The sequence below is a fragment of the Pollachius pollachius genome, assembly GCF_949987615.1.
Source record: "Pollachius pollachius genome assembly, chromosome: 7".
NCBI lineage: Eukaryota > Metazoa > Chordata > Actinopteri > Gadiformes > Gadidae > Pollachius > Pollachius pollachius.
In genome coordinates, this window is record NC_136940.1 from 21571771 (window position 1) to 21599126 (window position 27356).

Consider the following 27356-nt stretch of genomic DNA (forward strand, 5'->3'; position numbering starts at 1 on the left):
GCTTCTAATAGTTGACTATTGTTCTAACCTGAACCATAACATTCCCAGACTAATCATATTACCTCACCGTGGCCACATGGTGGCACTGAAGCCAAAAACACTGAAGCAGTTTATAAAAATTGTTCAATCTCAGGCACACCCTTGATTATGAACAAGGCGGAAAAAATGTGAATAATTTTATTCCACTTTCTGTGTAGACTCAACAAGAGAATTTTTTTTTTTTTTTTTAAAAGATGGTTAGTATCAGCCTTCAGGCTTTGGAAGAACTATAACAGTTTAACTGCTAGCTTTGTATGGACAAAGCAAATAAATAAACTGATTCGATCTATCGATTTATTTATCAAGAAATGCATCAAATTCCACCACCCTGTAGGTTAATTGGCAACTTTAAAAGAAAAAAGGCATTAGAAAACATGACAACTTTATTAAAATAGTTGAATTGTTACTTCACAATACAAATAATCAAAACTGGCAAAAAGTTACTCATGTTTTATAGGGACTATTTTACAATATACCTATTTACAACAACATAAAATGCAGATGACAAAGTATAATACATCACTAAGCACAGCAAAGGTTTTGTTTAATGAGGAAAACAATTGATGGCACAATGGCATTTACAAATGAGGTTTAGAAAAAGTTACCACCCGATTTCAAGTGGAAAATGTCTGGTATACGTGTGGTTTAGACCAAACCATCAGTCCAATGTACCTTCAAGAAAGACAAGCCACAAAAATGGGAAAGACAAGCCACAAAAATGTTACAAGAAGAATTCTACACATTGATAGCCATCATTTACTCAATCACCCAAAAAGACAACCGTATTAATAACCCTAACCCAAACCCTTTAACCTTACATTCGATCTCATTTCATTATTGTGATTGTCAGGTGAAAAGGCAAAAAAGGGTGGAAAAACTGCTTTGACCTAAACAATGAAAAGCAAATCCATATTTCCCCCTCACACAAAAATTACAAATATACTTTGTACAACAAAAAGGTCACAAATTAATTTAAGTTATGATTTCCTCCTGAATGAGCCAACTCAATCATGACTACACAACAACAAATACTTGATATTTAAAAAAGGCCAAGTAAACTTACCTTCAAGGAAAGCAAACTCATCAATGGCCTCTATTGCATTGTCTGTAGGATAGAAAGAGAGGAGAAGAATTAAAACAGGCCAGGGCCGAGGACCCAGTGTTTTTTGCGTAGGAAGGAAGGTATGGACTGAAATGACCCGGAAGTATTCAAGAATCAGCCCTGATAAGAGCTGAAAGGTGGTTGTAGTGCTTCCTCTTTCATCTCCTTCAGCATAGGGTACACTGGACCGTCCTTTATGAAAGGGAGATACTGCCTTCCCAGAATTGCTTGGGGCAGGAACATTAAAACGACGCACCCGTCAATAATTCAAACGATCAACATGGCCGACAATCTTTTTTTTTCCTGAATATGAGTGAAGGACTAAACATTATCAATGTGACATCTATTTGGTTTCCCTCTGTGACTGGTAGCCTACATTCCAACCTTCATTTTTTCAATTCCAACCGTGGTAATAATAAAGGGTCATTCTTCACCATGTTGTCCACGTTTATAAAGCCTGCTTCAAACCGCCCTGTTAGAACGTAGGGGGTAAATGTGCCTTTAGTTGTCCATCTTCAGGACGTTGTAGTTTCATCACGGCAGACCCACGTCCATAACATTGCCATCGCATTAGTGACATAGCCTACATTTACATTTAGGGCATTTAGTAGACGCTGACTTACAACCATTCATACAGATTCACATACCGACGGCGCAGTAAGGCGACAGCCAGCTCATCTGGAGCATGTGAGGGTTAGGTGTCTTGCTCAGGGACACCTTCACATCAGCTAGGAAGAGTGGGGGATCGAACTAGCAACCTTATAGTTGTGAACCCTCTCTGCCTCCCGTGCCAGGCCGACCCCTTAGCCTCGTGTAAGTGCAGTCGGATTCTCTTTTCCCAAGTCCGTATGAAATCTCCTTCAACCCCGTCCTTGAACTCATCATCTCGTTTTCCATCAAAGTCAAGGGAAGGACATTAGGAAGAAATTATTTTGACTATCCGACCGCAACCAAGGTCAATATAGAAGGCTTTCCCATGGGGAATGCCCCATTCTTTTACACAGAAAAACACCTGGACGAATTGTTTTAGACATATGTTAGAGGGGGTGCCATCTACAGTGGGATTGGTTCATCTTCTTAGAACACTTACCCAAATCTTTCCTCTGCAAAGTTTTCCTCTTCCCTTGTTGGGCATAGACGAGCGAATCCTTGGCAATCATCTCAACAAACAATTCCTGTGGGTCAAGACCAGAAGCGCACAGTCAGCTGGCTTAGTGCATAGCCCGGTCACTTGTACACTTATCATCTTAAAAGTCGTGCAGACATGTGTTGTGGCAAATGACAGCACTGCGGTCGGTGGTATAACTGGCCCGCATATGCATAACGTTAACTTACCAATAAGCAGTTCATCGAAGCTAAATTTAAAGCCAAAGTCATAAACATGCCGCATTCTTACGATTGATATGGGTCATTATTGGTAACCTACCGTGGCCTTCGCGATTATGAATACAGACTCTTGACTTGCGAGCGACACATCGGGGTCTGCCTTCATCAGCGCCTTGATGCGAGCCAGGGGGAGTTTGGAGACACGGCTGTGCGTAACACTTGCCACGGGCCCCGTTTGTTGGCTTTCCTCATCTGCCTCGTTCCCTCGGGTTTCTTCTTCACTGACGCTCCGGCCTTGGTCGGATTCTGTTGGCGTGACGGGTGTTGCCACCGTTGTGGCCATCATCTGGATCTTCAACAAACAACTGTTTACAAAATATTAGACTTCTTACATATCACAACACGACTTGCTAGCATGTGCTATTATGGTCACCTAGATGTGTGCTTTTGATTCGTTGACCGAGGGCGTAAGATACCCGCCTCCTCAACTCCCGCCAACTATTCCTCGCTTGCAATTGGTGGAACTACCAAGCAAATGTTTCCGATTGGCTATAGTTCAATGCCAATCACATGATTCTACTTCTGCCACCGAGTTGGGTTCAAGACAGATACGTTACTAAACGTTGAGGAAATACAACAATTTGTAGCCAATGTTAATTAATGTAGTTTATTTATCTAGCAGTTATGTCATTATTTGTATTCATATTTTTATATATATCAAGAATAAACTTGTCTCCAATAATGTCAATAGCATAATACTTAATAGCCTACTTATGGATATTTTGACATTTATCTAAATGTCTTTCCACCTCTATTATATCTAGCTGATCCGAAGATTAGACTAAAATTGCTTTTGGTTATTCTTTGTTTGAGCTTTTTCTGTATCTCTGTCGGAACTCAGTTGACCTCATGGATATTAATACATTGCGGTAATAGGATTGTCAGGGGTGCGTTGAGGAGAGCATAGTCTTCATTCAATCCCTCTTTCCTAGTCAGCACGCGCCTGTGTGAGAGACAAATCGTTTCAGTGCCCTGGTAAGTTTTTCCAATTTCCATTATTTTGCATTATCTGTATTTTTCTATTTGCAAAAAAACCTTGTACGATTCTATGTTTGCTGTGTATTTCTGTATTTTTGTGTATTTATTTATTTCACTTAATTTTTGTCTGGATTCACGTCGTACATTAGACCTATTTGTTTTATTGATAATGAATAGGCTAAGCCTATTTGTTTAATTGATTATGAATAGGCAAGGCCTATATCAATGGCTCTTGATAGTGCAAATTATTTACTATTTAGTCCGAGCATATGTGCTTAAACTATCTAATGAATCAAATTAATTTTATTGTTAAATTTAAATTTCCTTACATTTACCATTTGTTGATACCTTTAGTTTGTACGTTGTTTTTTTTTTGCTTGAGTGCATTACGGTTAACCCCATTGTTAATTGAATGGAGGCCTATCGCAAAGCTCTCTATTACGTTGCACTGCTAACGAACCATTATAATCAACTGCTATGACGGTTATATAACTTTTAGTCCTCTTAGTATGTTATAAATAGATTCTGCAGTGCAGAGTTAACAAACTTAAGCTGACTAAAAGCGTAACTTTAATCCTGACCAGTAGTGGGCGTGGGAAAGCTTTTTTATGTCAGTGGTTGAAGGGATGTCAGTGTCCACATGTTCTCAAAGTTTACTCTCATTGCAATTCGATTGTGTCGATTGTATTCGACCTTCACAAGTCAATACGTTGCTATTTTGTTAAGGTGGTGTCTAGTTGATAGGCAAACGCAAGCAGTCCAAATGACAAAATGGATGCATGATCTTTTAACACGGGATTCTCTTGAGAAGACATCCAACAAGGGATTCTCTTTGCTGAGTAGAATGTATTTCCTAACAATTAGGCATACTATGTTTTTGTAGTGTATAAATTTAACTATGTAAGATGGAAAGTAGGCATACTAGGCATACTATTTTCTTTTTTCGCATGTTTCCAATGTTCAATACCTTATCATTGTCAGTACAAACATTCACACATTAAACAACAAAAGGTCTAAAACGCACAGCTTATGGTTATGTTAAAAGCAGGCGTACCTTTTTACACAGGAGGACAGGTGAAGTGCATGGGATTACCAGAGGGGAATACCAGGGACCCTGATACCCTGTGCTCTACTCAGGGTTGTTCTGGAATAGTTGATCATAAATTATTTCGATATTAAAAAAGGAAAAAAATAAGAAATGTAAGCGATTCAACAGTATGCTTAAAACGTATTTGTTGTAATTTAACCCTCTTATTATGTTCAAATAAACATACAACTTATATATACATAGTAAAATATAATATAGTTCAAATGCAGATTGTCTTGTATATGACTGCTGCTAACATATCTAGTGGGGCCTGGAACCATTTAGATGACATTAGCTGCAGTCAGTCTACCCTGTCTTGTAACTGGGGATCAGCAGCTTTCCATTTTTGGATGTCATGTCAGTTCTTGGTGGTTGAGATATGACATCGGGGTATAACTGTGTTGGAGAAACCACAGGAGGGTCAGAATGTCCTATCTCACTGGCTTCATTCTCATCAGGAGGATACCCTGAAAGATCTGTTACAGAACAGGGGCAACAAATATTTTCCTGTCTGGTAGTCATTTTCAAAATTTTTAGTTGAGGCACATATGCGAAGAGAAATGTTGCCTGAATTATCAAAGTTCTCGCGGGAACTTTGTTTGCCCCATCACACATACTGCATGAATTATCAGAGTTGTTATGAGAACTGTCAGTGAGTTCTTGTGGGTAATATGTCCTGCTTCTCCCATTGCTTCTTGAATGATCAGATATCTCGTGGGAACTGTTTTCTCCTCAGACACACACACGCACGCACGCACGCACGCACGCACACACACACACACACACACACACACACACACACATACACACCCATACGCACACACACACACACACACACAGACGGGCACCGACAAACAGACACACGCACACGCATGAATGGACAAAACACAGACACACACACAGAAATGAACCTGTAGGTGTCCTCAGTATCATCCAAAAAAAAAAAGAGATAGAAATTCGTTATTTTTTTGTTAATTTCATGTGTTCCATGTTTTCCTCATAGGGTTAGGATAAGTCATAGCTGAGACTGTTAACATTGAATCGGGTCAAATTGACCATTAACATTACAGGAGGTTTTAAATTTGTGTTGATTTTTTGCAATTAAAGCAAGATGGCCTCCAGGCAGACCAAGCACATTATCCGAAGATAATGGTTCCCTGCCCTGCGATGGCAGCCAAAGCCTTGCCAGCACCAGCCTCCCCAGGGCTGACCGAGGCAGAGAGGAGGATGAAGTCCCCATTCGAGAGGATGGTCTATGACATGACCCACAACGAGCGCATGGGCAACGACCTGTTGCTGGAACGCAGGGTGGGTTTCTACGAGCTGCGAGGAGAGATAGGACAGGGAAACTTCTCCTACGTCAGACTGGGCATCCATGCCTTGACCCAAGGTGAGGGAAAAGGACAGTTTATAAAGATTTAGTTTTTTTTGTTGCAGAAATTCTTCCATTCATCCATTCATCCGTCCATCCCGTCCTTCCGCGTATTAATCAATTCAGTCCATCCATCCAGTCAAGTCAATCCATCCATATACCCAGAAGATCTGTTTAGTGGTCCAATCTCAATCCCATGACTCTCTACCACTCCCCTCCTCTCCTAAGAGCGGGTGGCCATCAAAGTCTTGGACAAGACACGTCTGGCCAAGAAGAGCCAGTCCATGTTCACCTCTGAGATCAGCTGCATGGAGTCCCTATGCCACCCCAACATCGTGCGTCTCTACGAGGTGATGGAGACCAGCCGGAAGCTGTACCTGGTGATGGAGTATGGCAGTGGTGGAGACCTGTACACCAGACTCACCACCAGGGGCAGGCTGGCCGACACGGACTCCAAGAAGATCTTCGCTCAGGTCATATCTGCGGTCAAGTACATGGTGAGTCTCATTTCAAAGTCACAGGGGAGCAGAGCATATACGTGATGTATTTTATCAAGTAGATGGAAATGTGAAGTGCTTTCCAGAGATGGTTTTCGCAGAAATCATGTGTACTTTTATGGCAATGTTCTGTAGCTAAAGTCAATTTAATATAGATTTTTGACAATTTGGTAAATTTTCACATATATGTAAACTTTCCAATTTTGTTCTCCTTTCAGCACGACAAAAACATTGTCCACCGAGACCTCAAGGCAGACAACATCTACTACACCACCAGCTACTGCATCAAAGTGGGCGACTTTGGCTTCAGCGTGCAGAGCGACCCCGACCAGGTCCTCACCACCTTCTGCGGCTCGCCCCCTTATGCCGCCCCCGAGCTGTTCCAGGACCGCGGCTACGAAGGCCGCTACTCGGACACCTGGGCCCTGGGCATCCTGCTCTTCTTCATGGCGACGGCCACCATGCCCTTCCTGGGGGCCAGCATGAGCAAGCTGAAGCGCAGCATCCTGGCGGGCTCCTACACCATCCCCCCCTACGTCCCTGAACCCTGTCAGCAGATTATCAAGGGCCTGCTGCGGCCCGTCGCCACCGACCGAACCTCACTCCCCGCGGTGATGGCCAGCCACTGGCTGGGTGGCGTCGAGAACCCGCGGGAGTACGCCAACCTTCCCCTCGCGCCCGCCCACTTCGCCCAGGGCTCGCCAGACCTGGGTGTGGAGGAGCAGGAGGTGAAGGGCCTCATGTCGGACCTGGGCATCTTGGCCGTGCACCTCCGGAACAACCCGTGCGCGGACGCTCGCAGCCCGCTGACGGGTACCTACCGGATCCTGCTGCACCGGGCGCAGAAACGCCGGTCGCTGGAAGCCTTGAACTACGTCACGGCGCAACGTCCCGGGGAGTACGGAGCTCAGAAGCCCACTCCTGTTTGTGCCGTACTGTGAGCTGCCCCCTTGTGGCCATAGGAGGGGCTTGCCTTTGGCAGGGCATTCCGACTGCACCGTATGCAAACTGAATTCACAGGCTTTGCACGTGAGCTAGCGTCCAACCGGAAGCCTCAGGTGCGGTTTGAAATAATGATGGGATCTAAGCGTGAATTGATTTCTACCTCAGTCTACTGTCGGTTTCCAGCAAAAAAATTAATACATTTTTGGAGTTTTTATTCATCACATTCATCCAATTAACGTTTTTTAACTGAAGCATTCATATATTTTAAAAATAAATATTGAAATCCACTGCAGGGTAAGAACTAGCCACAATATGTAGTTGCATTTGTATTTGCTGTTTGCTGTATTTTTTTTTCAAACACCAGAAGGTAGACATTACTTAGTGAGAACATTGTGGAATCAGGAGAAGCAACAGTCAATGAAGCAATGAAGTCTTCGACACAAAATCCGGCAATGCCTTTATTGAAATAGGTCCTCTGTATAACCTGTTTGCAATAACTGTGTGCATTATGTGAATTGTGTCTTGTAAAAAAATTGGAAATTGTAGCTAATATTTAAGCTTATCATTTGCACAAATAAGCATATTGTATACTTCATCCTCTTAAATATTGTGTACTAAAGAAAAATAGCAAAGCCTGTGTGTTTTTTTATTTTACTTTAGGGGAATCACAAAACATAAACATTTTCTAATTAGTTATGGGATTGGTATTAGCTAATGTTTGTTGTAAATATATTTTTATAATAAAAATGTCTGAATTGCGTGTGTGTGTGTGTGTGTGTGTAACCTACCCCAATACCCAACCAATTTACTAACCCTAACCCTTTTACTGACCCTACACGCCAGGCATTTTAGTACTGGTTTCCCCTATTTAAATGGAAAAGTTAAGCAATGCTCTGTCCACTTTCTCCATGGGTGAAATTTTACCTATCCCAAACTAAACTTGAGTTTATAAAAATAATTCAGGGTAGGGGTGCGTAACTCAACTTCATGTTCACAATCAAATGTGTATATGGAACATGTATAGAAACCAACTCCTGCTGTGGGAGATTTTTTTTATTATTAAACAGTAAAAACAGTAAAAATATAGGAACAATTATTTAAAAGTATTAAAATATTTAAAAAACAAAAAACTGTCGACCAATCAATGGATTGCGTGTGAAGCTCGAACTTGTTGTAACTCTTTCAGACGTCTCAGTACACCAACGGAGGAGTACTGCGAGACGAGTACGGCTCATCACGAATCAGTCCGGACCCCGACCTCTTTTGGAGGTGGAAACGCGAACCGTGCCGCACCTTTGCATACCGAACCGACCCGTGCCCGCAGGTGGAAATGCGCCATAATCCTAGTACTAAAATTGACCCTGAGATCAAGCCACCAGGGGGCATAAGATCACACTGTGTTAGCAAGGACCCTTAGAGTGGCAGAATTTAAGCAGTTGTAAGCCATATATATTGTTTTATTAAGTTTGAAAAAGCTCTATATTCCAACAGATAATAGAGTGTTTGGTCAGTAACATGGGACTTCCGGTCCCTCCACTCTGTAGTATACAGAAAACTGATGTTTTCTACAAATAACGTGTCTGACTGTGGCAACTTCTAATTAGCAACTTTTCATTAGTTGGATTTGTGCTTTTCCCATTCTGAGGCTATACCTGTGTATAGGGGCTCATAACAAAATAAATAATCGACAAGCTGTGGAGAGAGGTCAATAAAAGTCCTGGCCTTATTTGAACCACTTTTCATTATTACTTTGATAAGCCTCCTCTTGCCCAATCGTGTTGCGGTCTTTGTGTTTTCTTAAGCAACATTCCAGAAGTGTCCCGTTGGCCTCATGCAAACAACAAGATTAATGTTCCGAATTTATCTAAACACAGAGCCCTTATGTAACAGCTCCCCCTTACTATTTGTTGTGTTATAATTGTAAACAGGGGTTGCAATTATACTGAGGAATATTGAGGAAGGCTCAAATTCCCCAAAATCACCTCCCTTCTCTTTCCCCAGCCATTTAAGGTCTTTGTTTTGTCCATTTATTAATTTATTTTCACTCTTTAACACCAAAGGAAATGTGACCCTGAACACAACCACATGTAATCTGTGTTAAGTGTTAGACCTAAGGTGTGTTGAAGACCCAGGATGATCACTTGAACGGTCCATAAATCCTTCAACCATTAGTTGTGCAACGTGCAACAAGCCATCAAATGTGCAACCCATGCACACAATTACAGAGCTAAGTGCAACTATTGCAACGCATTTTGCCTGGTTGAGAATATGTGAAAAGTAATAATGAGAAAGAATAAATCACATACTTTTATTCATATTCCTTCAATAAGGCCTTTATAATTGGATTGCTTTTATTCACAATAAAGATAAACATTTTTATGAGCGCTTTGAGCTCTCAAAATAACCAAGTGCAAAAGATCAAAAGATAAACGGCTTGAGAAACAAGTGGTCTTAATTTAAGAACCTTCCAAACTGACTTAATGCAGAATGCTTTCATCAAAAACAAAAGTAAATTCCCTTAAGTCAGCAGCTATCACAACTACTTATCCATTCATTCCTTTTGAAGTGATGTGGAAAGGGAAAGTGGCAAGGACAGGTCTATAGTTGTCAATTGTCAGTTGTAAGTTTATAGTTCCCACCAGGTCTGAGAAGAGAAGATAAACAGTTATTCTCTTCTTGGAATAAATCCAAGCCTGCGGGTGTGATTGCGAAACATAGCGTTAAATGGTAAATTTCCTTTTCAAACAGTCATAACATAGAAGAGAAACTATTATTTTGTGCTAATATTTAAAACGCTAGTTATAACTGACTTACTGGATATCCCAGTAAAACATGGAAATGAATATTCTTATCAAGGAACTTTGCCTGTAGGGCTGGCCTGATATCAGTCCATCAAGACTGTGGTGGAGGACTTGCAAGAAACATTTTTCTTCCTACTCTTCGAGCTCTGAATCATTTGATTCTTTCTTTTCAATTCTATCGTGTTTTAGTAGATCACCCGCCTTGCTCAATGAAAGATGTTTTTGAGATTTTTTTGTCATCTGTGATTGATGATTCTTCCGATAGTGTTTCTGAATTTCTTAATATCACTGAGTCCTCAACATCTCACACACCATCTTGGCAGATGCCATGCAAAGTAAGTCCCATACTTTGGACCTTGTTTTAACCCATGGTATAACTATTACTTCGACTGGTATCTTTGCTGTAGAGCTGATATCATCTCACGGGGCACATCTTGTGCTATTTGGTTTGCCAAGGAATATGTATTGTTTGGATTTCTTATTTTCTTCATTTCCGGCAGCCTAGGCATGTTGTAGGGCATGGCTTCCTCCCCACTCTTAGGCTCTTGACCACCAGAGCGCTGGCTCCCCACCTTTTTTGGTCTTGCGTACCTCTTGAGCTGTTTTGCCATGCAAGCCTCCCCTGAATCGTCAGTAGTGATGATTCTCCCTAAATGTGTTTTTAGTATCTTTTAGTATAAACAACTGATTAGACTTATTTACACATATTTTGAGTGAAAGAATAATATTCAGACTCACTTAGTCGCTGTTTCCACTCCTTTACTCAGTAACTTGATTTATGGAGACCCTTGAGCTTGTTTGTCTGTCATAAGCTTTGAGAGTTCGGGGCCGGAAGTGTTGCCTCAGCTGTTACCAGGCTGTTCCCCACATCCAGCCTGTTCCTCTGCTTGGTTTTGCTCTGAGTCAAAGCCGAGAAGGTCCCTTATGAGCAAGATCATGTACAGATTCAAAACAACAAGTCGTGTACAGTGAGAACCCTTTTCCAATGTTGTTATTAGCTGTTTTATCATTAACATTAACATATTCTCAAAAACATTTGTGATACTCCTACGCACTAAGCGCAACACAAAGATTAGAGATGATGAGAGATGCAAGGTTGAACTTCATGAGATGGGTCCTCTAAGCCAGCGGTCCCCAACCACCGGGCCGTGGCCCGGTACCGGGCCGCAGGACATTCCTAACCGGGCCGTAGGTTCGTAGGCTACGACATGAGTAAAAAAGAAAAATTAATTATTTTTTTTAAAAAATCATGCAAAATGCATGCATACTTAATAAACTCAATTTACTTCGCAATACTGTCGCTTTTACATGCCATGAGTCTATATGCAGTTGTTAGATTGCATATAACATGTTTGCATTTTTGGCAAGGTCTTAACTTCTTTTCTTAGGCATAACTGTCTCTGTCCCGCCCTCAACACGTATTGGCTTCAGCGGCTGCGCAGTGCGCAACCTAAGCTCACTTCACTTGTTCAGTTCAACAGTAGTGTCACACTAAGTTAGCTAAACTGCGAAAATGAGCAACTCAAAACAGACGTGTTTATAAAGTTTCTTTGGAAGGGGTAGCGGGGGTAAAATACCCACTGACGATAATGAGCAAGAAACCGCAAAGAAAAAGAAAGGGTCTTTTAATCGAGAGTATGATCAAAACCAAAGCGGAGTATCCCGAGATATCCATAAAAGCGCTGAAAACGTTGCTTCCATTTCCCACCACGTACCTATGCGAGGCCGGGTTTTCGGGAATGACTGCCACTAAAACAAAATTGCGCAATCGATTGGACATTTCAAACACGCTAAGGGTGTCACTGTCTTCCATCACCCCCAGATGGAACCTTCTTGTTGCAGGGAAACAAGCACAGGGCTCCCACTGATTAAAATGAATTGTAGCCTATTCTGTGGCCTCACAAACGCGCGTTAAGTTCCCTTACTGACATTTTGTGTTGTGCATGTTTACACTTGATAGATGTTACTTTAAGTTTAGTTCAATATATTTATGTTCATAGTTGTTCATTTTTCACTTGTTCAAGTTCACGTTCTTTTTCAAGAGTTTGTTACCTTCACTGTTCATAAATAACTGGAACTAGTTATTTTAAATGAATGCAAGCACAACACTATATGAAAATACCAACAAATTGGCAACCCCTGCACAACATAACCCAACCCCCCCCCATGCCTCACCCTGCTCTAAGCTACTATCACATTTCTAAGCATGTGGGAGGACGTGTCAGGGTGTACACAGAACCATGCAGAACCATTTAAGATTTAGTTTTTCTTTGCCAAAATAATTTTCATGAGTTTGATTGACACAGGGGTTTCTCTGAAGGCACTGCACTGCACTGGTATGAACTCCTTCCATGACATCTATTTCATCAAAATTTAAAAAATAATTAAAAGCTATCCAATGAGAAGGCTATATAGGTTTTATAGTACACGTTTACTGCTCGGCTTGTTCATTTTAACAGAGACAGTGCTTACACATGTCCTCCCTATAAACGTCAATAATACTCATCACATTTGCTCATATTGGTGCTTTATTTGTTTATTTGATATAGACATGTTCATTTGTGTACATGATCGTATAAAAAAATATGAAACATTTACTCATCTTGGACCATTCATATGGATTTGCATATTTTCCCCACCCCCACTTTCTCTCTGCTTCTTAAACTCTCTATTTTTCTTTCTCTCTTTGTTTCTGCTTCTCTTACTCTCTCTCTTTATGTCCCCGAATCTCTCTTTTTATCTGTCTCTTTGTCTCTCTCTCTCTCTCTCTCTCTCTCTCTCTCTCTCTCTCTATCTCTTATATTGTATAAATTACATTGTATTGACCCGTTATATTCTATTGAATATATATATGCACAAAAACACAACACAGGGTTAGTTAGAGGTACACGACCCAATGGTCTCCTTAGTCCCAATATCTTTTTTCTCCAACGTTTATCTTCCCACTTCTGTTTTCTATATGGACATAAAAAAATGTATCTTATCATATTGTGTGTGTGTGTGTGTCTGGTGTGTGTGTGGGTGTGTGTGTGTTTGTGTGTGTGTGGGTGTGTGCTCACCCACATGCAAGCTGCCATGTGCATGCATGAGTGAGTGAGTGAGTGTATGTGTGTGTGTGTGTGTGTGTGTGTGTGTGATTGTGCATGTATGTGTTTTTTGTGTATGTGTGTTACCTAAATGCCCTGCTTTCTATCAAGATCTCTGATCAGATCCTGCACCCATTTGTCTTTTGGATTTGAACAGACGGTTCTCCGTTTCTTGTGCGACTGCTTCTTCTTCATGAAGAATCTGCCAGTTTAATAAAAAAAAACAGTTACTCATATTCCACACCTACAATTATGTACGCAAGCATGCCAACATGTATGAGTTTCATTAAATCAAAGGTCAATTAGTCAAAACCTGTTTTTTCTAATCATCGCAAAACAAGTCATTTAATGTTCCATCTTCCAACGCCAGAGGATTTTGTTGTACAACAGAGAGTTGAAACACAAAGCTAATAACGAGAAGATGGGCAGGAAGCCAAAAATGAAGAGAGAGAGAAAACTCACACGACAGCCTCGATGTTGCAATCGCCATCGTTTTCCTGCCGCAAGTAGCTCTGGATGTTTTCCTTTGTTTTTTGTCTGATTTTGGGAACGTGACGCAGACAGCAGTTACCGTAAGAGCCTAGAGGGAGATGACATTGCAAAGCACTCGGTCAGACCCTTTAAAAAAGACACACTTACACCCAAGTAGGTTACAAGACATCTGTTTTTACATGCTTGGGACTTTTTGGTTTATTGGTCAGGGCAAGCAGTCGAAGAAGAGCAAGAGGCAGCTGTAACTTCCGTTCCAAATAGTCAGACATTTTTATATTTTACTAGAAAATAAATGCTAAAATAAATAAATGAAAATCATAAGATTAGAATATATGCTGCTGGTCTAGTACATCGAATGCATCGAATGTACAGATCAAAAATACAAAAAGAACACCTTCTGATTATGGCACTATTAATTTGAATCACATATTTGCTCACCCATAACAAGATATTATATCATGAAGACAGACTATATTGCTCTTGAGCAATCTCTCCCTCCCCTTCATAATAACAGACTCTCTCAGTGTAATTTATTGCATGGGAAAAAAACTCTACGGGTATCCATTGACAAAAAACTCATGAAACAACTGAGTCTGGCTTTCATAAAGATTGCCTCCTGGAATGGATTAGTCTGTTTGCTTCACTCTAAAGGAGAAGTCACACAAAAATGTGCTTATATAAATTGAATCATCTGTATTTTAGAAATCCTCTTTTCATGCAAACCTTTAGGCTTGAGTGTACAATTGTGCAAATAGGAAATCCAAGGAGAAAAGGTTGCAAATAAACAAAACAATTGTGTTGCAAAGAGATCAGATCTATTGCATAACTTACCTTGTGCCGTACTTATGAACATGTAGGAGCTGAAGAGCAGAATGATCAGCAGTGCAGACTTCATGGCTCTAGCTGTTTTGCAGACCTCACAGAAGAATGAACTCGCACCAAAAGAGGAGCTGGTCAAATAGAAAGTGGTGAGAGACTTATCCCTCCCTCTTGTTTTATTTGGCTGTTGATGCTCTATTACCCCGCATTGAAATGGTTCCAACTTCTTTCTGTTTCATGGATTTTGACGATTGCACAAATGCAGAGTGGATTTGTTGCAACGTGTTGAAATGTGTAGAACATTGTGGTGTGGCCTGAAGGCAACCTGTATTACGTCCAAATCTCCCCCCTTGTCGTATCTATAAATCCTAATGTCTTCCAAACAACATGCATAGGCAATGACTGTTGATATTAGGCCAACCACATGTGGGAACACGTTTTTTTTCCCCAAGAAATGCTTTTCGTCAGAAAGAGTGGGTGTCTGTAATTGTCCTAGTGCTCTTAAGCGTGTGTGTGTGTGTGTGTGTGTGTGAACTGTAGTATGATAAGGTTTACTGAGACAGAACATTGTCATAGCCAGAGCACACACACACACACACACACACACACACACACACACACACACACACACACACACACAGACAAAAGAGACAAATGAGTAGTATGGACCATGTCAGCGTCAAGCAATTTGACCCTCCAAAGACACAACTCCCTCTAACGCTGAGTCTCAATTTACCCCATCACCCAAACCCTCACCCCTATGCCTCACTTTTGCGCGTTCACGCGCAGGGTAGTCATGTCCCCCCCCCCCCCCCCCCCCCCGCTCGCGTAGGGCACCGAAACGGCCAGCAGCGGCCCTGGTCCCGTCCATAACCCAAACCTAGGCCCTTGCTTCTTGGCCGGGAATCTCTGGTCCATCCTCGCAGCCCAACCAGTTTCACCTCAGGCTGAAGAAAAAAAAACACACACGCCACATGATATTGTCTCTGTCACATTAATTGTATCCACAAATAGGCTATTGTATACAAAGAACCTTATTAACAAGAAATAAAACTATACAAAGGCTTTATAGGCCTATATAAACAAACAATATTTCATAATGCATACATAAACCACGTGTTAAACAACCAGTGAGCGTGATGCATATGGCGCGTTCACATCGCTGGGAATTATGGGGAAAACATTTTTGCGATGTCGGAAAGTTCCCGTGAACGACACCGCATGGTGATCTCATGATTCTACTTCCGTTCGGCAACCGGGGCCAGATTTTGATAACAGAGTTGCCCAGTTGGTGACTGTGGTGAGTCAGAGAGCGCGCGGAGACCACAGTTCGTCGTCCCTCACTGGGAGCTTGTTTATTCCAAACAAAAGTAAAACCGAACAGAGACTTGAAACTATAAGTTAACACAGGGCGGGAGAGTCCTCTCGTTCCGCGCTCCACGATCGGTGATCTCGTCTGGGGACAGCGTTGGATCTCTCTCTCTCTGCTCCCAGTTCCCCCTACTACAACACAAAGCATAAGTACACACTCCCTAATTGGCCTGATTGCGAGCAGGTGTCCGCAATCATAATCATCAATGTTAAATAATCAACCATCATATCCAGTGGTTAATTTGAGCCGGATCCTGCCGTAACAAGTTCCGGCACCTCTTAATTTTGGCCTTCCTGTGTTCCGGTACTTATTTGGGCAGATCCGGTACCTCTCAAAAAAAAATAAAAAATATAAAATAAAAACATGTTTAAAATAAAATAATGATATGCATATATTAATTTACAGAACAAATCCCAAGAATTTCATGTTGTTTATTAACATTCAACATCATTTGAAAGTGTCGGAGATCTGTTGATGCACTGAAAAGCTGCGGGCCGACAAACCACGCCCGACACTTTTGAAATTCGCCACATCTGATGAGCAAGCAGAGAGGAAAAAACGGTTACCATGCATGACCACATGCGTGTGCGCCATGCACAAGTTAATAGAAATTATGATTAATTAAATATCACAGAGCAGGATTGTGAACGTTTACAATACCTCACGTCAATTTACGTTGGCCGACTAACTCTTTTTAATTAGGATATCGATCCTGCGCGCCTCCTCTTCCAACGGAATTTGTTTAAGATTTAAAACCATTTAATTGAACATACACACACTAAAACCGATATTTTCATTTTTAAATAAATATTTGGAAACGAAAATTCATGTTTCCCGCAGTGTGCCTCTCTGGTATTGAGCGGGTCTGCAGGATCGCACTCTGCACAACCCAGTCGGTAAAAAAGTCACGGTCACGCACGACTCCGTAATCAACGCTTTCCAAGCATCGTTGGTGATGGCAACTTTCTCCGCTAAGGACAGGCTCTCATAGAGGGAGGCTGCTGCTTCGCTGTGCATTTTCTCCAGCCGCACAATCTGGCGACATGGCACTGTGTAATCCGGCTGTGTAAAATAGCATGCATATACATCAGTTATATTCTCAATTTAATTAACAGATCAATCCCTGCAAAGTATTTAGGTTAACTATATAAGTGACTAGGATTAGTGTGTGTCTGACAGTAGGGGGGCTGACTCCTCAGTCAGCCATCACGACGGACGTGCCTCTAAACCCCGTACTAAATCGCCCCCCCCCCCGAAGCTGAAGCTTCGTGGCAAAATAAATGATCAACACCACCATCTAGTGGATATCAACCGTATCAGCACCATCGTCCATTATGGCTGAAGTCCGTCCCACACCGGACCGGTATTTAGACACTTCCTGGTGACGCTCAGAGTGGGCGTGTCTTCACGGCTTGCTTTCATAGTAGTAAGCAGTGCTCGGCTCTCTCTTACTCGTTATATGTTAAATGCAAGTCATCCTGACTGCTTCATTTTTGGAGCAGCTGTGTAGTTAGGGAGGGCGTATCTGTTTTTGTGTGGGTCATTCAAAAAAGCACTGCTTTTAGTTCATACTGAGTGGAAGGCGACAGCCGGGTTGTAGTTCTTGACGCATCTGAACCCCCTCGCTAGCTAGCTACTTTCGAATAAAACCACATGGAGTCTCAAAACACTAATGTGACAGATAACGCCAAGGCGATGCTGAAGAACGCGAAGACACTCAAGCTCCACACGGGGAACTTGGTGATTCGAAGTCGTCTTAAGAAGAAGTGTCCGTCTTCTCCAAGTGAAGAGGTATGACCTATCGATGACTTTAACACAACCAAACAGGTTGATCAGTGAACACCTTTAGCCGTCTGCGCTAGCCCTGTGGGCCACTTTCGTCCCTTCTTGCCCTCCGGTGTCTTCCTCTGCCATCATGTGACCTGGACAAATTAATGTTTACCATAACGTGATCTTCTGTTTCAGCTTCAAGACTGCATTCGAGCGACGCTGATCGATTGGCTTTCCACAACACAACTACCTTCAGAAGGGGTGAGACTATTGGGCCAACATAAATAAAGCAAAGGTTTCCATGCTGAAAATCCTGCTCAGTGAGTGAGGGCGCTGTAGAGCGCGATATCCGCTTGCCAAAACAAAATAATCGTCGTGGCGCACCTCAAAGCATGCCCCAGGGCACCCTGAATAGGAACTGTCATATTGAATGTTCATGCAGAGTTGGCCACCAAAGGCACGACTCTGACCGTGCCGGCCTGGGGTGGGTGAGAGGGAGGGGGGAGGCTGGCAGACAAACTGCACCGGGCTCCAACTCAAAATAATCTGAATTCCATGATGGTTTTGTAGTAGATGGATTCCTTCTCCTTTCTCTTTCCCCGACAGCCATTTTGTTGAATGAAGTTCACTATGGCTGTGTTTTAATGTACCTGTGCATCAGAGCTCCAGCCATTCCTGTCTCTGGCTGTTACTGTCTTGGTAGTGTCAGCCGGGCCTAAATGGTCCACCTTATTACCGCCGCGGAGTCTGTTCCTCCACAGAAGAAGAACACCCCTCACTAACGCATTAGTCATCCGACCCCAATACTGAAAGGGTGAGCTTTAATAATAAATTGTATTATCCTATTAGTTTAGGAGAGACGACAATAGTCAACATCCGACCTACTTTACTAATGATGCCACTGCCAGCGTTTGTATAACTGGCATCGCAGCCCATGACGTCATTGGGCTTTTTGGTTTAAGTGGTCCTGGTTGAGAATAGATTGGCAGATTGGACTCATAATGTGTGCATCACACAGGGTGTTTCGGACACCGTGGACTGCGCCATCCCTGAGGCCACAGAGGCCATCAAACCGGAGGAAAGAGAGGAGCTGAAGGTTTCTGGTCAGTATTCGTCCGTCAGTTCATCCAGGACTTTAAAATGTCTCAAAAGTGGTGCTGCCTCTCCTGAATGGTTTTCTCTGTACCGCATTCCAGTGAAACTGTTCCTGTGTGAGACCGATCAGTCGTCCATCCCAGAGGCCGTGGAGATGGGTAGGTGTCTTATCTTTCTTTGCATGACTTCTATTCTCTTCCATTCTATTTACCCCAACTTGAGAGAAGTTGCTCCATAGATTTAGCAGTAACCTTAATACAAATGCGTGAATTCAGATAGTTGTCATAAAGGAGCAGGTAGGGGTTTAGCATCTTGCCCAAGGAGGCCTACAGGTAAGACTGTGGACAATGGGAATCTAACACCCTGACCAATAGGATTGTTATTGTATTGTTATTGAATATCCAAGGCCAATATTGCGTGGCTACTTTTGGCATAAAGATCCTCTTCTCCTCAGCCTGTCAGACGCTGGCTGTGTCTCAGCTGGACTCTGTGATCATCGCCCCCCGGGGGCTCCCCGAGGGCGAGGTCCAGACGTTGGCTCACCTGCAGCCCGCCTGGGAGGAGCTGGAGGCGTTGGTGGGGTCCAAGAAGATCGCGGCCATCGGCACCTCGGATCTGGACAAGGATCTGCTGGAGCAGCTCTACAAGTGGTCTCAGGTCAGGGGAATGTGCGGCTGTTGACGGTGGACGTCTGGTGTTGAGAGCAGAATTACAGGGCCGGGGGTTCTTGTCAAGGAGGATTCATGCGACAGCAAGGCAGAATAGAACAAAACTACTATTTTCACATGGTTTTTCTGTGCGGGCCAGATGTATAGAAAAAGTAAGCGGGAGGTTGTGTGCTCGGCTCCTGTGCCCCCCCCTCACCCCTCCTTCCCTCCAGGTGAAGCCCAGCAGTAACCAGGTGAACCTGGCCTCCTGCTGTGTGATGCCCCCTGACCTCACAGCCTTCGCCAAGGACTTTGACATTCAGCTGCTCACACACAGCGACCCAAAAGGTGAACAACTGGATTCGGCAACTTTTTAAATATCAAATAAAAAAAGGAAGAGAAACACAAAGAAAAATGCAAGAACCAGGGTATGCTCTGATAACTCATTCCTGCTGTCTGGACCATGGTTGCACTTGCATGTACCTATGCAAAGTGGGCAGGAGAAGTTGTCATGAATGTCGCGTCTCCTCTTCTTTGCATCCGCAGAGCTGATGTCGGCGTCCGCGTTCCAGGAAGCCGTGCAGGAAAGCACCAAGGAGCTGGCGGTGGCCGACTGGAGGCTGGAGTGGGTACTGCGGTACTCCATCATAGTGAAGAGCAGGGGCATCATCAGAGCTAAGGGTTACCTGGTCAACGCCAGGAAGGCTAGTCCCTAGCAGGGCCCAGGAGAGGAGGAGACACTGCGATGAAACTACTGCGCCTCCACTTCGTACACACAAACAATCGAAATCAATGTCCTTTTTTATAATTTGCATTCATTCTACATAGTTGTGCCTAGATTATTTAGTATCATTTTGGGGGGTTTCTTATTTAAAGAAAATTGTATTTTACTTAAATGGGCAATTCACATTTCCAAGTTCTCAGTCGTATTTGAAAATCCTTCATTGGTAAATATAAACGTGTGTGTGTGAGTGTGTGAGAACTACCCTGGTTTGTTGATGCTGCTCATTGTGACCAATGCATTTATACTTTACTCTTACCACTCGCCAACAAAGTGTAGGCTTCATTTTAATATGATATAATGCTTAAGGTGGCTGATCGCAATTTGGATTCTGAAACTTGTCCCGACATGAAGTGCCTCTTTTTCTTCTGTATAATATTTTCAAATTATTACTACCTGCCTCGTTATAGCTGGATATGTGCATCTGTATCTAATACTGTTGGTGGGAATGAAAATATTGTACTGTGTTCCCTCAAAAGAGGATGCCCTGATTTGACAGCGGGAATCAACCTATCGAAAATGAAAGAATATACAGAGAAATATGTGGGCCTCATTTAGCAATATTGCTGTATGTTTTCGAAAGCAAATACTTTAAACAACGTTTAAACATTGGCCTGTGTTCCACTGAAAACTATGTACTGTATCAAAAGACTAGTGGAAAATAATTCAAGCAGTCAATGTTTGAAAGCTGTGCAAGACCTTTGCATTTTGGCTTTCACCACTGGAAATTATGTGTAGGGAAACATTAACACAATCTGCAGAATGGTTTATTTATTAAATCTTAAATTATACATTTAAATCAAACTATCGGGGAATGTAAACATTCATAATAAATGGTTTGTGCAAAGCACTACTTTGGTTTTTTGTGATTAAAAGAGGTGAGCCAACAATGCAAAACAAATGCTCTAAAAAATTGGGTTGCTTATTGACCAAATAAAATCAGATGTTTGAGAATATTGAACTTTGGTTTTTGCATGTCTGCGGTGTGAAGTTCAAAGTCTTTATGCGATTGCATGTGGAAAGTCGTTTATCCTGAAATAGATCCAAAAACTAAATAACTGATGTACTAGTGGGAGTCAAACATTAAACACCATATATTAAGTTCCTAAATTAATAACATAAGAAACATTAACGCTAGGAACCTAAACAAGTGCTGGCAATTATTAAGAATTGAACCATTCTGCACACAGTAGATCCACCACATGTGGCCGGAAGTTGGAGGAATATCGTCATAGCAAGATGGTGGCCACCAGGAGAGGAGTACTCGTGTGCTCCCCAGTTAAAACAAAAACAAATTCCGATGAATCTCCTGATGTTCCGGTAAGTTAAAGCGATAAAGCATGCATTGTTACAAATGTAAACCAACCCGATCAATAAATCGCCAGGAGTCGTAGTAGAGTACAACCTGTGATTTCGCGTGAACACTGTTGGTGTTCACGTGGCTGTGAAGTCTAGCCGGAGTGCTGGCTCAAGTCAAGTCTTTCGATAGTTTGTAAACAGTTGGGTGTTTGTAAATACATATTGAAAAAAAAAAGGACCAAATACAAAGCATTATGGCGTGTGGGTTTTTAACAATGCTTGTGGGATCCTATCTAAAATATAATCTAACATAAAACATAGGTGTATAAACGATTTCAGCGTACTGTGTTTCCTTTCCTAAACATTTTGTCCTGCAGGCCACCCCATCCACCGCCCCCAGAACAAGACGTGCAGCGAAACAATCGGAACACTCGGAGGAAGAATCCAGAAACCAGCCTCGGGAGAGCTCCGTAGAGTCCATCCCGTCTTCACAGAACCGACGGACGCTCAGAAGATGCACGAAGCATTCCCGGCTCCACAGTCCGCCGCAGCCCTCCACCCCAGCAGACTCTGACATGGAGTCCGGCTGCTCTGCCCTGTCCGACAGCGAGCCTCAGCCCCACAGCAACGAGAAGATGGACGCGAAGGCCCGGCCACCCCGCACCACTAGCCAGGAGGGGGAGGCGGGCTCCGAGGCGGAGTCGTGCTCATCGCCGCCGTCCGAAAAGCGGCGTACACGCCGGAGTGTTAGAGCGAGGAAAAGCCTGGAAAGGCCCTGCACCTCCCAGAGCGACGGGGGGGAACAGGAGGCCAGCGCCCAGAGGGCCACCAGGAGCTCCCGGAGGAGCACCCGCACCAGGGCGTCAGCCGAGACGCCGGGGGAATACGGCGAACACTCGGACGCCGACAGCTGCACGTCCGGCTACGCCGAAGGCCCGCCGTCCACCGTCCGGGCGACCCGTTCGGCCCGGCGCGCGCCCCTCGGCCAACCCATCCCCCTGCACCTGGACGCGGCCTCAGAGGGCTCCCAGTCCCCCGCCCGCCGCGGCAGGGGCAGACCCCGAGCCGTCAGGGGGAACGCGGCCTCCGACCTGTCCTGCGACTCCGAGGGGTTAGAGTCCGGGCCGAGCACGCCGTCGCGCCGTAGCGCCCGGTCCGCCGCCCGGTCCGCCGCCACCGACTCAGACTCGGAGGTCCTGGTCCAGAGCAGAGCGGCCAGGCTCTCGGTGGTCCTGGAGAGGGTTGTTGCGGAGGAGCCCGGCGAGGGCCCGCTGAACGAGTCCACGCTAGAGGGGACAGTGGTGGAGGATAAGACCATCACCCTGGGCGACGACGAGGAGCTGGAGGAGGAAGACGCGGCGCATGCCGGCGTCAACTCCGTCTGCGACGCGCCAGAGGGGGCTGAGACGATCCGGGTCGGACAGGAGGGCAGTGTGGCGGTGTCTGTGCCGCCCGGCGGCATCGCGACGGAGGACGGCGCCGCCGAGGCACCGCCGCCGACAGACGACGCCGAGGCAGAGGGCATCGAGGGGGGGGTCTCCGGCCAGAACGAGGACATGACGTCCTCGGCAGGCGGTGAGGTGACCGCCGACGACCAGCAGAGGGAGGAAGAGCTGCCAACAACGCAGGGAGGGACGCCAAGGACCCAGGAAGCGACGCCAGCGACCCAGGAAGCGACGCCAGCACCCCAGGAAGAGCTTCCGCAGGCACAGGAAGTGCCACCGTCGGCGCAGGTGGAGCCAGAGGCGGCCCTCCCGCCACGATCCTCAGAACCAATAGAAATGGAGGACATGGAGGTGGACGCCTCGGACAAAGAAGCCCGGCAGGAAGAAGGCTCGGACCAGGCCATCGCGCCGGAAGCCGAGCAAGCCGAAGACCCGCCCATTCAAGTGACCAGCAGCCAGGAACCCAAGGTCAAAGTGGAGCCCGCCTCTGAGCCTGCCCCCCAACGCCCCGATGTGGTGGTCCGACAAAAGACGGCGGTCATCAGCCTGCTGGACAGCAGTGAAGAAGAAGAGGAGGACGAAGAGGCAGGCGATGACTGCATGATTCAGGAGGAGGACGACGACGACGACCAGGTGGAAATTGTGGAGCCAGAGAGGACGGGACCTTCAGCGCTTCCCGACGCCGCGGGGGCCGGCGGTCTGTTCGTGATTGACACGCGGCCCGGAAGGGAGGCGGACCTGCAGTACCTCAAGGAGGGAGGGGAGGAAGAGGAAGAGGACGGGGACGAGGAGGAGGACTTTGTGGACGAAGAGGGGGACGACGAGGACGACGAATACAACCGAATGCTCTTCTATAATACGAATCCTCAGACGTAAGTCGTATGAAATGAAAGGTGTATGGCTCACGGCGTGGTGTCTGGACACACCGCAGTCGGTGATGGCCTGCGTTAGTAGAAAGTGCTCCCACATCCATAGCGTGTAGGAGTCATTTTGTGGGGCTCAGAATGTTAAATACTGATAAAGCTTTGATTGCGGCCGGCAAACGCAGCCCAGAGAACTGTAAATGCTCCACCTGTTGGCTCCGCAGCGACACTAGAGTTGCTCTATGTCCACACACACACACACACACACACACACACACACACACACACCCCCACTCCACACACTTCTATCTCATGAAATGGAGAAATGAGTCGTGACGGCACCGTGTGAAGTGTCTTTCTCCCCGCTTACCCCATTTGTTCCAGGAAGGAGTGTTCCACTCGTATTGACCCAGGCCTGAGAGTGAAGGAGCTCGGGGGATTATACATCAATTTCGATGGCAGCAAATCAAAACCTGTCTCCAACTCGCTGCAAAACCTGAAGGATCCAAAGATCCAAGATGAGGTAAATAACTTTCATTGATTCCCCTCCTCCCCCAACCACATCCTCCTCTTCCTTTTTTTTTTGAAGGTGATCCGGGATGCAGACCGGGTAATGAATTGTGTATGCAAGAGTGTGCCACTTCAAACCCCCCCCCCCCAGAGAAACGACATTTCTTCACGGTCTGCCTCAAATCCGGTTTGACATTGGCCGTGTATCCTTGCGCGCCGCTGTTTGTGCCGAGTTTACCCTCCTCTCCCTCCGTCCCCAGGCGATGAAGAACAGTGTGTTGGGCCCCGAGTTTGAGAAGCAGAGCGCGGCGCCGCCGTACAAGGAAGCCAAGCGGAGCTTGAAACTCAAACGCAAAGTAAGACGGCCGTGTGTTGTTTGAAAAGCTTTGTGATGTCAAACGCCGTTCAGCGGTGACACTGCGCATTACCATTCAGCCGGCGGGCCGATATTCGGTCTGGTGTTGTGAGCCCACTTGGTGTTTTGTTTGTACCGGGGTTTTGAACCCCGCGGCGGTCGCCCTTGAGCAGGATCTGTAACCCCCCCCCCACCTGCGCTATCGACTCGTATCTGCATTCAGCGCGGGCCGCGGTGAACGCAGACCATATGGGCGTGTGACTAACCGGCTACCTGCTTCGTCCTGTCACAGGAGGAGCGCGACAAGTCGACCGGGGACGGCTGGTTCAACATGAAGGCCCCCGAGCTCACGCCGGAGCTCAAGGCCGACCTCAAGGTCATCAAGATGAGGGGCGCCCTGGACCCCAAGCGCTTCTACAAGAAGAGGGACCGCGACGGCCTGCCCAAGTTCTTCCAGGTGAGTGGCGCCCGTCCTACGACGGTGGCACGACTCACTAGAGTTGTTCCGATACCAGTGTCGGAAATCGGCGAGTACGCAAGTCTATGTGCCGATCCAATACCATCACGTGACATGCTCATCAGCTTGATTACAAGAATACAAATCTATTATAATAAGATTATAAATGTAAATGATCTAGCAAAGAAATTTGTCGACAGTAAGTGAAGCAACGGCACATTTCTGTCGTAAGAGAACCCTTCAATCAGAACAAGTGCTCTTAGTAGTTACAATCCTTGCTGCTGTATATACTCTGTATCGGCCCATACTCAAGATCAGGAATGGGTTTCGGGAAGGAGAAAATGGTATCGGAACATCTTACACACATCCCAGTCACTGTCTCCTTGCTCCTCACAGTTTTTGTTTTGTCTTCCCACGGCGCTCGTCTGATCAGCCTTCATTCAAACGATGAGGTTGTGCTCATGATGTCGTGAGTGAACGAGTTTGAACTTGTGTTGTCATAGGTCGCTACCGTGATGGACAGCCACGTGGACTTCTATCATTCCCGGCTTCCGAAGAAGGATCGGAAGAGGACTATGGCGGAGGAGCTGATGGCTGACTCAGACTTCAGACGGTAGGCTTATTATCTGAGGAACACTGATCTACACCAAGTTGAACCATATTCATGGCCAAGCCTGTCCTGTTGTCCAATTCCATACATGTTTCTATAATTTATGCAACGTTTCATTTTGGAATACCTGGTGATTTCAGAGGCATTTAAACGTTTTATATTGTGTCGATGAAGACCATGTGTCCCTGAGAAAGATGCCCGGCCTGTTCTGCTCATGCAGTCTACTTCTCTTTTAGCTTGATCTAAAGATAGTCTGTTTCTCTCCATCCCCAGGAAAAACAAGAAGAAGTACCTGGAGATCATGGCAGAAAAGACTGCGGCGGCTGCCGGCCGCTCTAAAAAGAAGAGGTTTAGTCAGAAGAAACCAGCAGCGGTCTGAGCGGGTCCAGGCATTCAAATCATAGTTGTATCACGCCTCCATTCATAATGTAAACAGACTCCTAAAGAGAGGCCTATCCAGAAGCCTTCTGGGTCCTATATAATATAAAGAGTGTATAGCATCAAGAATATGATACATGCTTCCAGGATTGAATAATTGCTAACGTGTGTATTAAGTATACAGATTTACTAAGTTGAGTGCATTTTTTTATTAATGAATAAAAATACGTACACTCATGATTATTCAATGGAAACTATTGTACTGTATTTACTGGATGTTTGGCCACCAAAAACCAATCTTGCAATAAAGTTTTTAGGTGTACATTTTTTATTGTCTGCTATGATTTGGCTTATACGTGTAATTCAGAAGTTTTCAGAGACATGGTCCCGTAAATATGTTTTAACATCAGCTCGACCACAATTGCACAATCTATACAACAAAACGACGTCTAGCCCCTAATACTTATTGGTGTTACATGAGCAAAACGCTTTTAAAGTGTCCTATTTATTTACAAACGAATGGGATGAAAGCTGCGTTTTCCAACACAATTCACAAAGCAAACCTGCCGGGCCGAAAGTGACTTCATGCAGGCGCAGTGGAAACGTTTATTGCTCTTGTCGCCATCCCTTCGTCAGCCTTCTGTCGAAACCGGGACGTTCCATGACTCGACGGTGATCGGGGTCTGTCAGTCGTCGTGGGTGGCCTTCTGGTACATACTCTGGTATATCTTGCCAAGGCTTTCCTCGAAGGCCACTCTGTGAGGCCGGGGGAAGCCGTCACGGGACCACTGTTGGCTGCCGTAGACCCCCCCGGCCCATCCTGCTGGACTGCCTCTACAGATGCAGAGATTAAATACTCAAATCATAGCTCCTATATTTCCCCTACAGACCATTTAATGATATTGGGCTATGAATCACTTAATTAATATCTGAAATAAATGTCAGGTGTGCCAATGGCAGCTAGAATGACTCTTAAAATGAGCACTTTTCTATCAATATATTTCCTGTGCCATTATCGACCGGGTGGTGAAGACAGAGGAAACGGGGTGGAGACGAGAAGGAATGACATGTAACATAGGACAACATGTGGGAATCAAACCTTAGTCGCTACAAGGTGTATTGCCTTCCTACCAATATGCAAGTATAGCGCTATTCTAACCAGTTGCCAAT

General features: G+C 44.8%; 4 protein-coding genes and 1 long non-coding RNA gene across 5 annotated transcripts; 3 read left to right on the forward strand and 2 right to left on the reverse strand.

Annotated features, from left to right (window-relative positions):
- Positions 1-462: 462 nt before the first annotated feature.
- On the reverse strand, positions 463-2889 carry pole4 (polymerase (DNA-directed), epsilon 4, accessory subunit). Its single transcript, XM_079739253.1, has 4 exons — positions 2568-2889; positions 2232-2316; positions 1103-1144; positions 463-711 (listed from the first exon to the last, which is right to left on the reverse strand). Exons 1-4 carry the CDS (start codon positions 2811-2813, stop codon positions 698-700), a joined length of 387 nt encoding a protein of 128 aa, XP_079595379.1. The 5' UTR covers positions 2814-2889; the 3' UTR covers positions 463-697.
- Positions 2890-5741: 2852 nt separating this feature from the next.
- LOC307078725 (serine/threonine-protein kinase NIM1) lies at positions 5742-7402 on the forward strand (the record flags this gene model as incomplete). Its single annotated transcript, XM_079740671.1, has 3 exons — positions 5742-5982; positions 6193-6461; positions 6680-7402. 3 exons carry the CDS (start codon positions 5742-5744, stop codon positions 7400-7402), a joined length of 1233 nt encoding a protein of 410 aa, XP_079596797.1.
- Positions 7403-12717: 5315 nt separating this feature from the next.
- Positions 12718-14783, reverse strand: LOC307078103. Its single transcript, XR_013811968.1, has 3 exons — positions 14617-14783; positions 13756-13873; positions 12718-13495 (listed from the first exon to the last, which is right to left on the reverse strand). It is a non-coding gene; the product is annotated as an uncharacterized lncRNA (long non-coding RNA).
- Positions 14784-17388: 2605 nt separating this feature from the next.
- Positions 17389-21215, forward strand: gclm (glutamate-cysteine ligase, modifier subunit). The gene is made up of 7 exons (XM_079740620.1): positions 17389-17767; positions 17942-18007; positions 18765-18849; positions 18943-18999; positions 19296-19498; positions 19722-19836; positions 20035-21215. The coding sequence occupies exons 1-7, from the start codon at positions 17630-17632 to the stop codon at positions 20202-20204; spliced, it is 834 nt and encodes a 277-aa protein (XP_079596746.1). The 5' UTR covers positions 17389-17629; the 3' UTR covers positions 20205-21215.
- Positions 21216-21500: 285 nt separating this feature from the next.
- On the forward strand, positions 21501-26508 carry dnttip2 (deoxynucleotidyltransferase, terminal, interacting protein 2). The gene is made up of 7 exons (XM_079739179.1): positions 21501-21589; positions 21946-23885; positions 24261-24399; positions 24647-24742; positions 25034-25198; positions 25702-25811; positions 26082-26508. The coding sequence occupies exons 1-7, from the start codon at positions 21509-21511 to the stop codon at positions 26185-26187; spliced, it is 2637 nt and encodes an 878-aa protein (XP_079595305.1). The 5' UTR covers positions 21501-21508; the 3' UTR covers positions 26188-26508.
- The last annotated feature ends 848 nt before the right edge of the window (positions 26509-27356 follow it).

Coding starts and splice junctions, on each gene's coding strand:
- pole4 (XM_079739253.1), bottom strand. CDS start 2,813: ATGATGGCCACAACGGTGGCAACACCCGTCACGCCAACAGAATCCGAC. Junction 2,317..2,567: donor TCATAATCGCGAAGGCCACG/GTAGGTTACCAA, acceptor CTTGACCCACAG/GAATTGTTTGTTGAGATGAT. Junction 1,145..2,231: donor TTTGCAGAGGAAAGATTTGG/GTAAGTGTTCTA, acceptor TCTATCCTACAG/ACAATGCAATAGAGGCCATT.
- gclm (XM_079740620.1), top strand. CDS start 17,630: ATGGAGTCTCAAAACACTAATGTGACAGATAACGCCAAGGCGATGCTG. Junction 17,768..17,941: donor CGTCTTCTCCAAGTGAAGAG/GTATGACCTATC, acceptor CTTCTGTTTCAG/CTTCAAGACTGCATTCGAGC. Junction 18,850..18,942: donor AGAGGAGCTGAAGGTTTCTG/GTCAGTATTCGT, acceptor ACCGCATTCCAG/TGAAACTGTTCCTGTGTGAG.
- dnttip2 (XM_079739179.1), top strand. CDS start 21,509: ATGGTGGCCACCAGGAGAGGAGTACTCGTGTGCTCCCCAGTTAAAACA. Junction 21,590..21,945: donor ATGAATCTCCTGATGTTCCG/GTAAGTTAAAGC, acceptor TTTGTCCTGCAG/GCCACCCCATCCACCGCCCC. Junction 23,886..24,260: donor TATAATACGAATCCTCAGAC/GTAAGTCGTATG, acceptor CATTTGTTCCAG/GAAGGAGTGTTCCACTCGTA.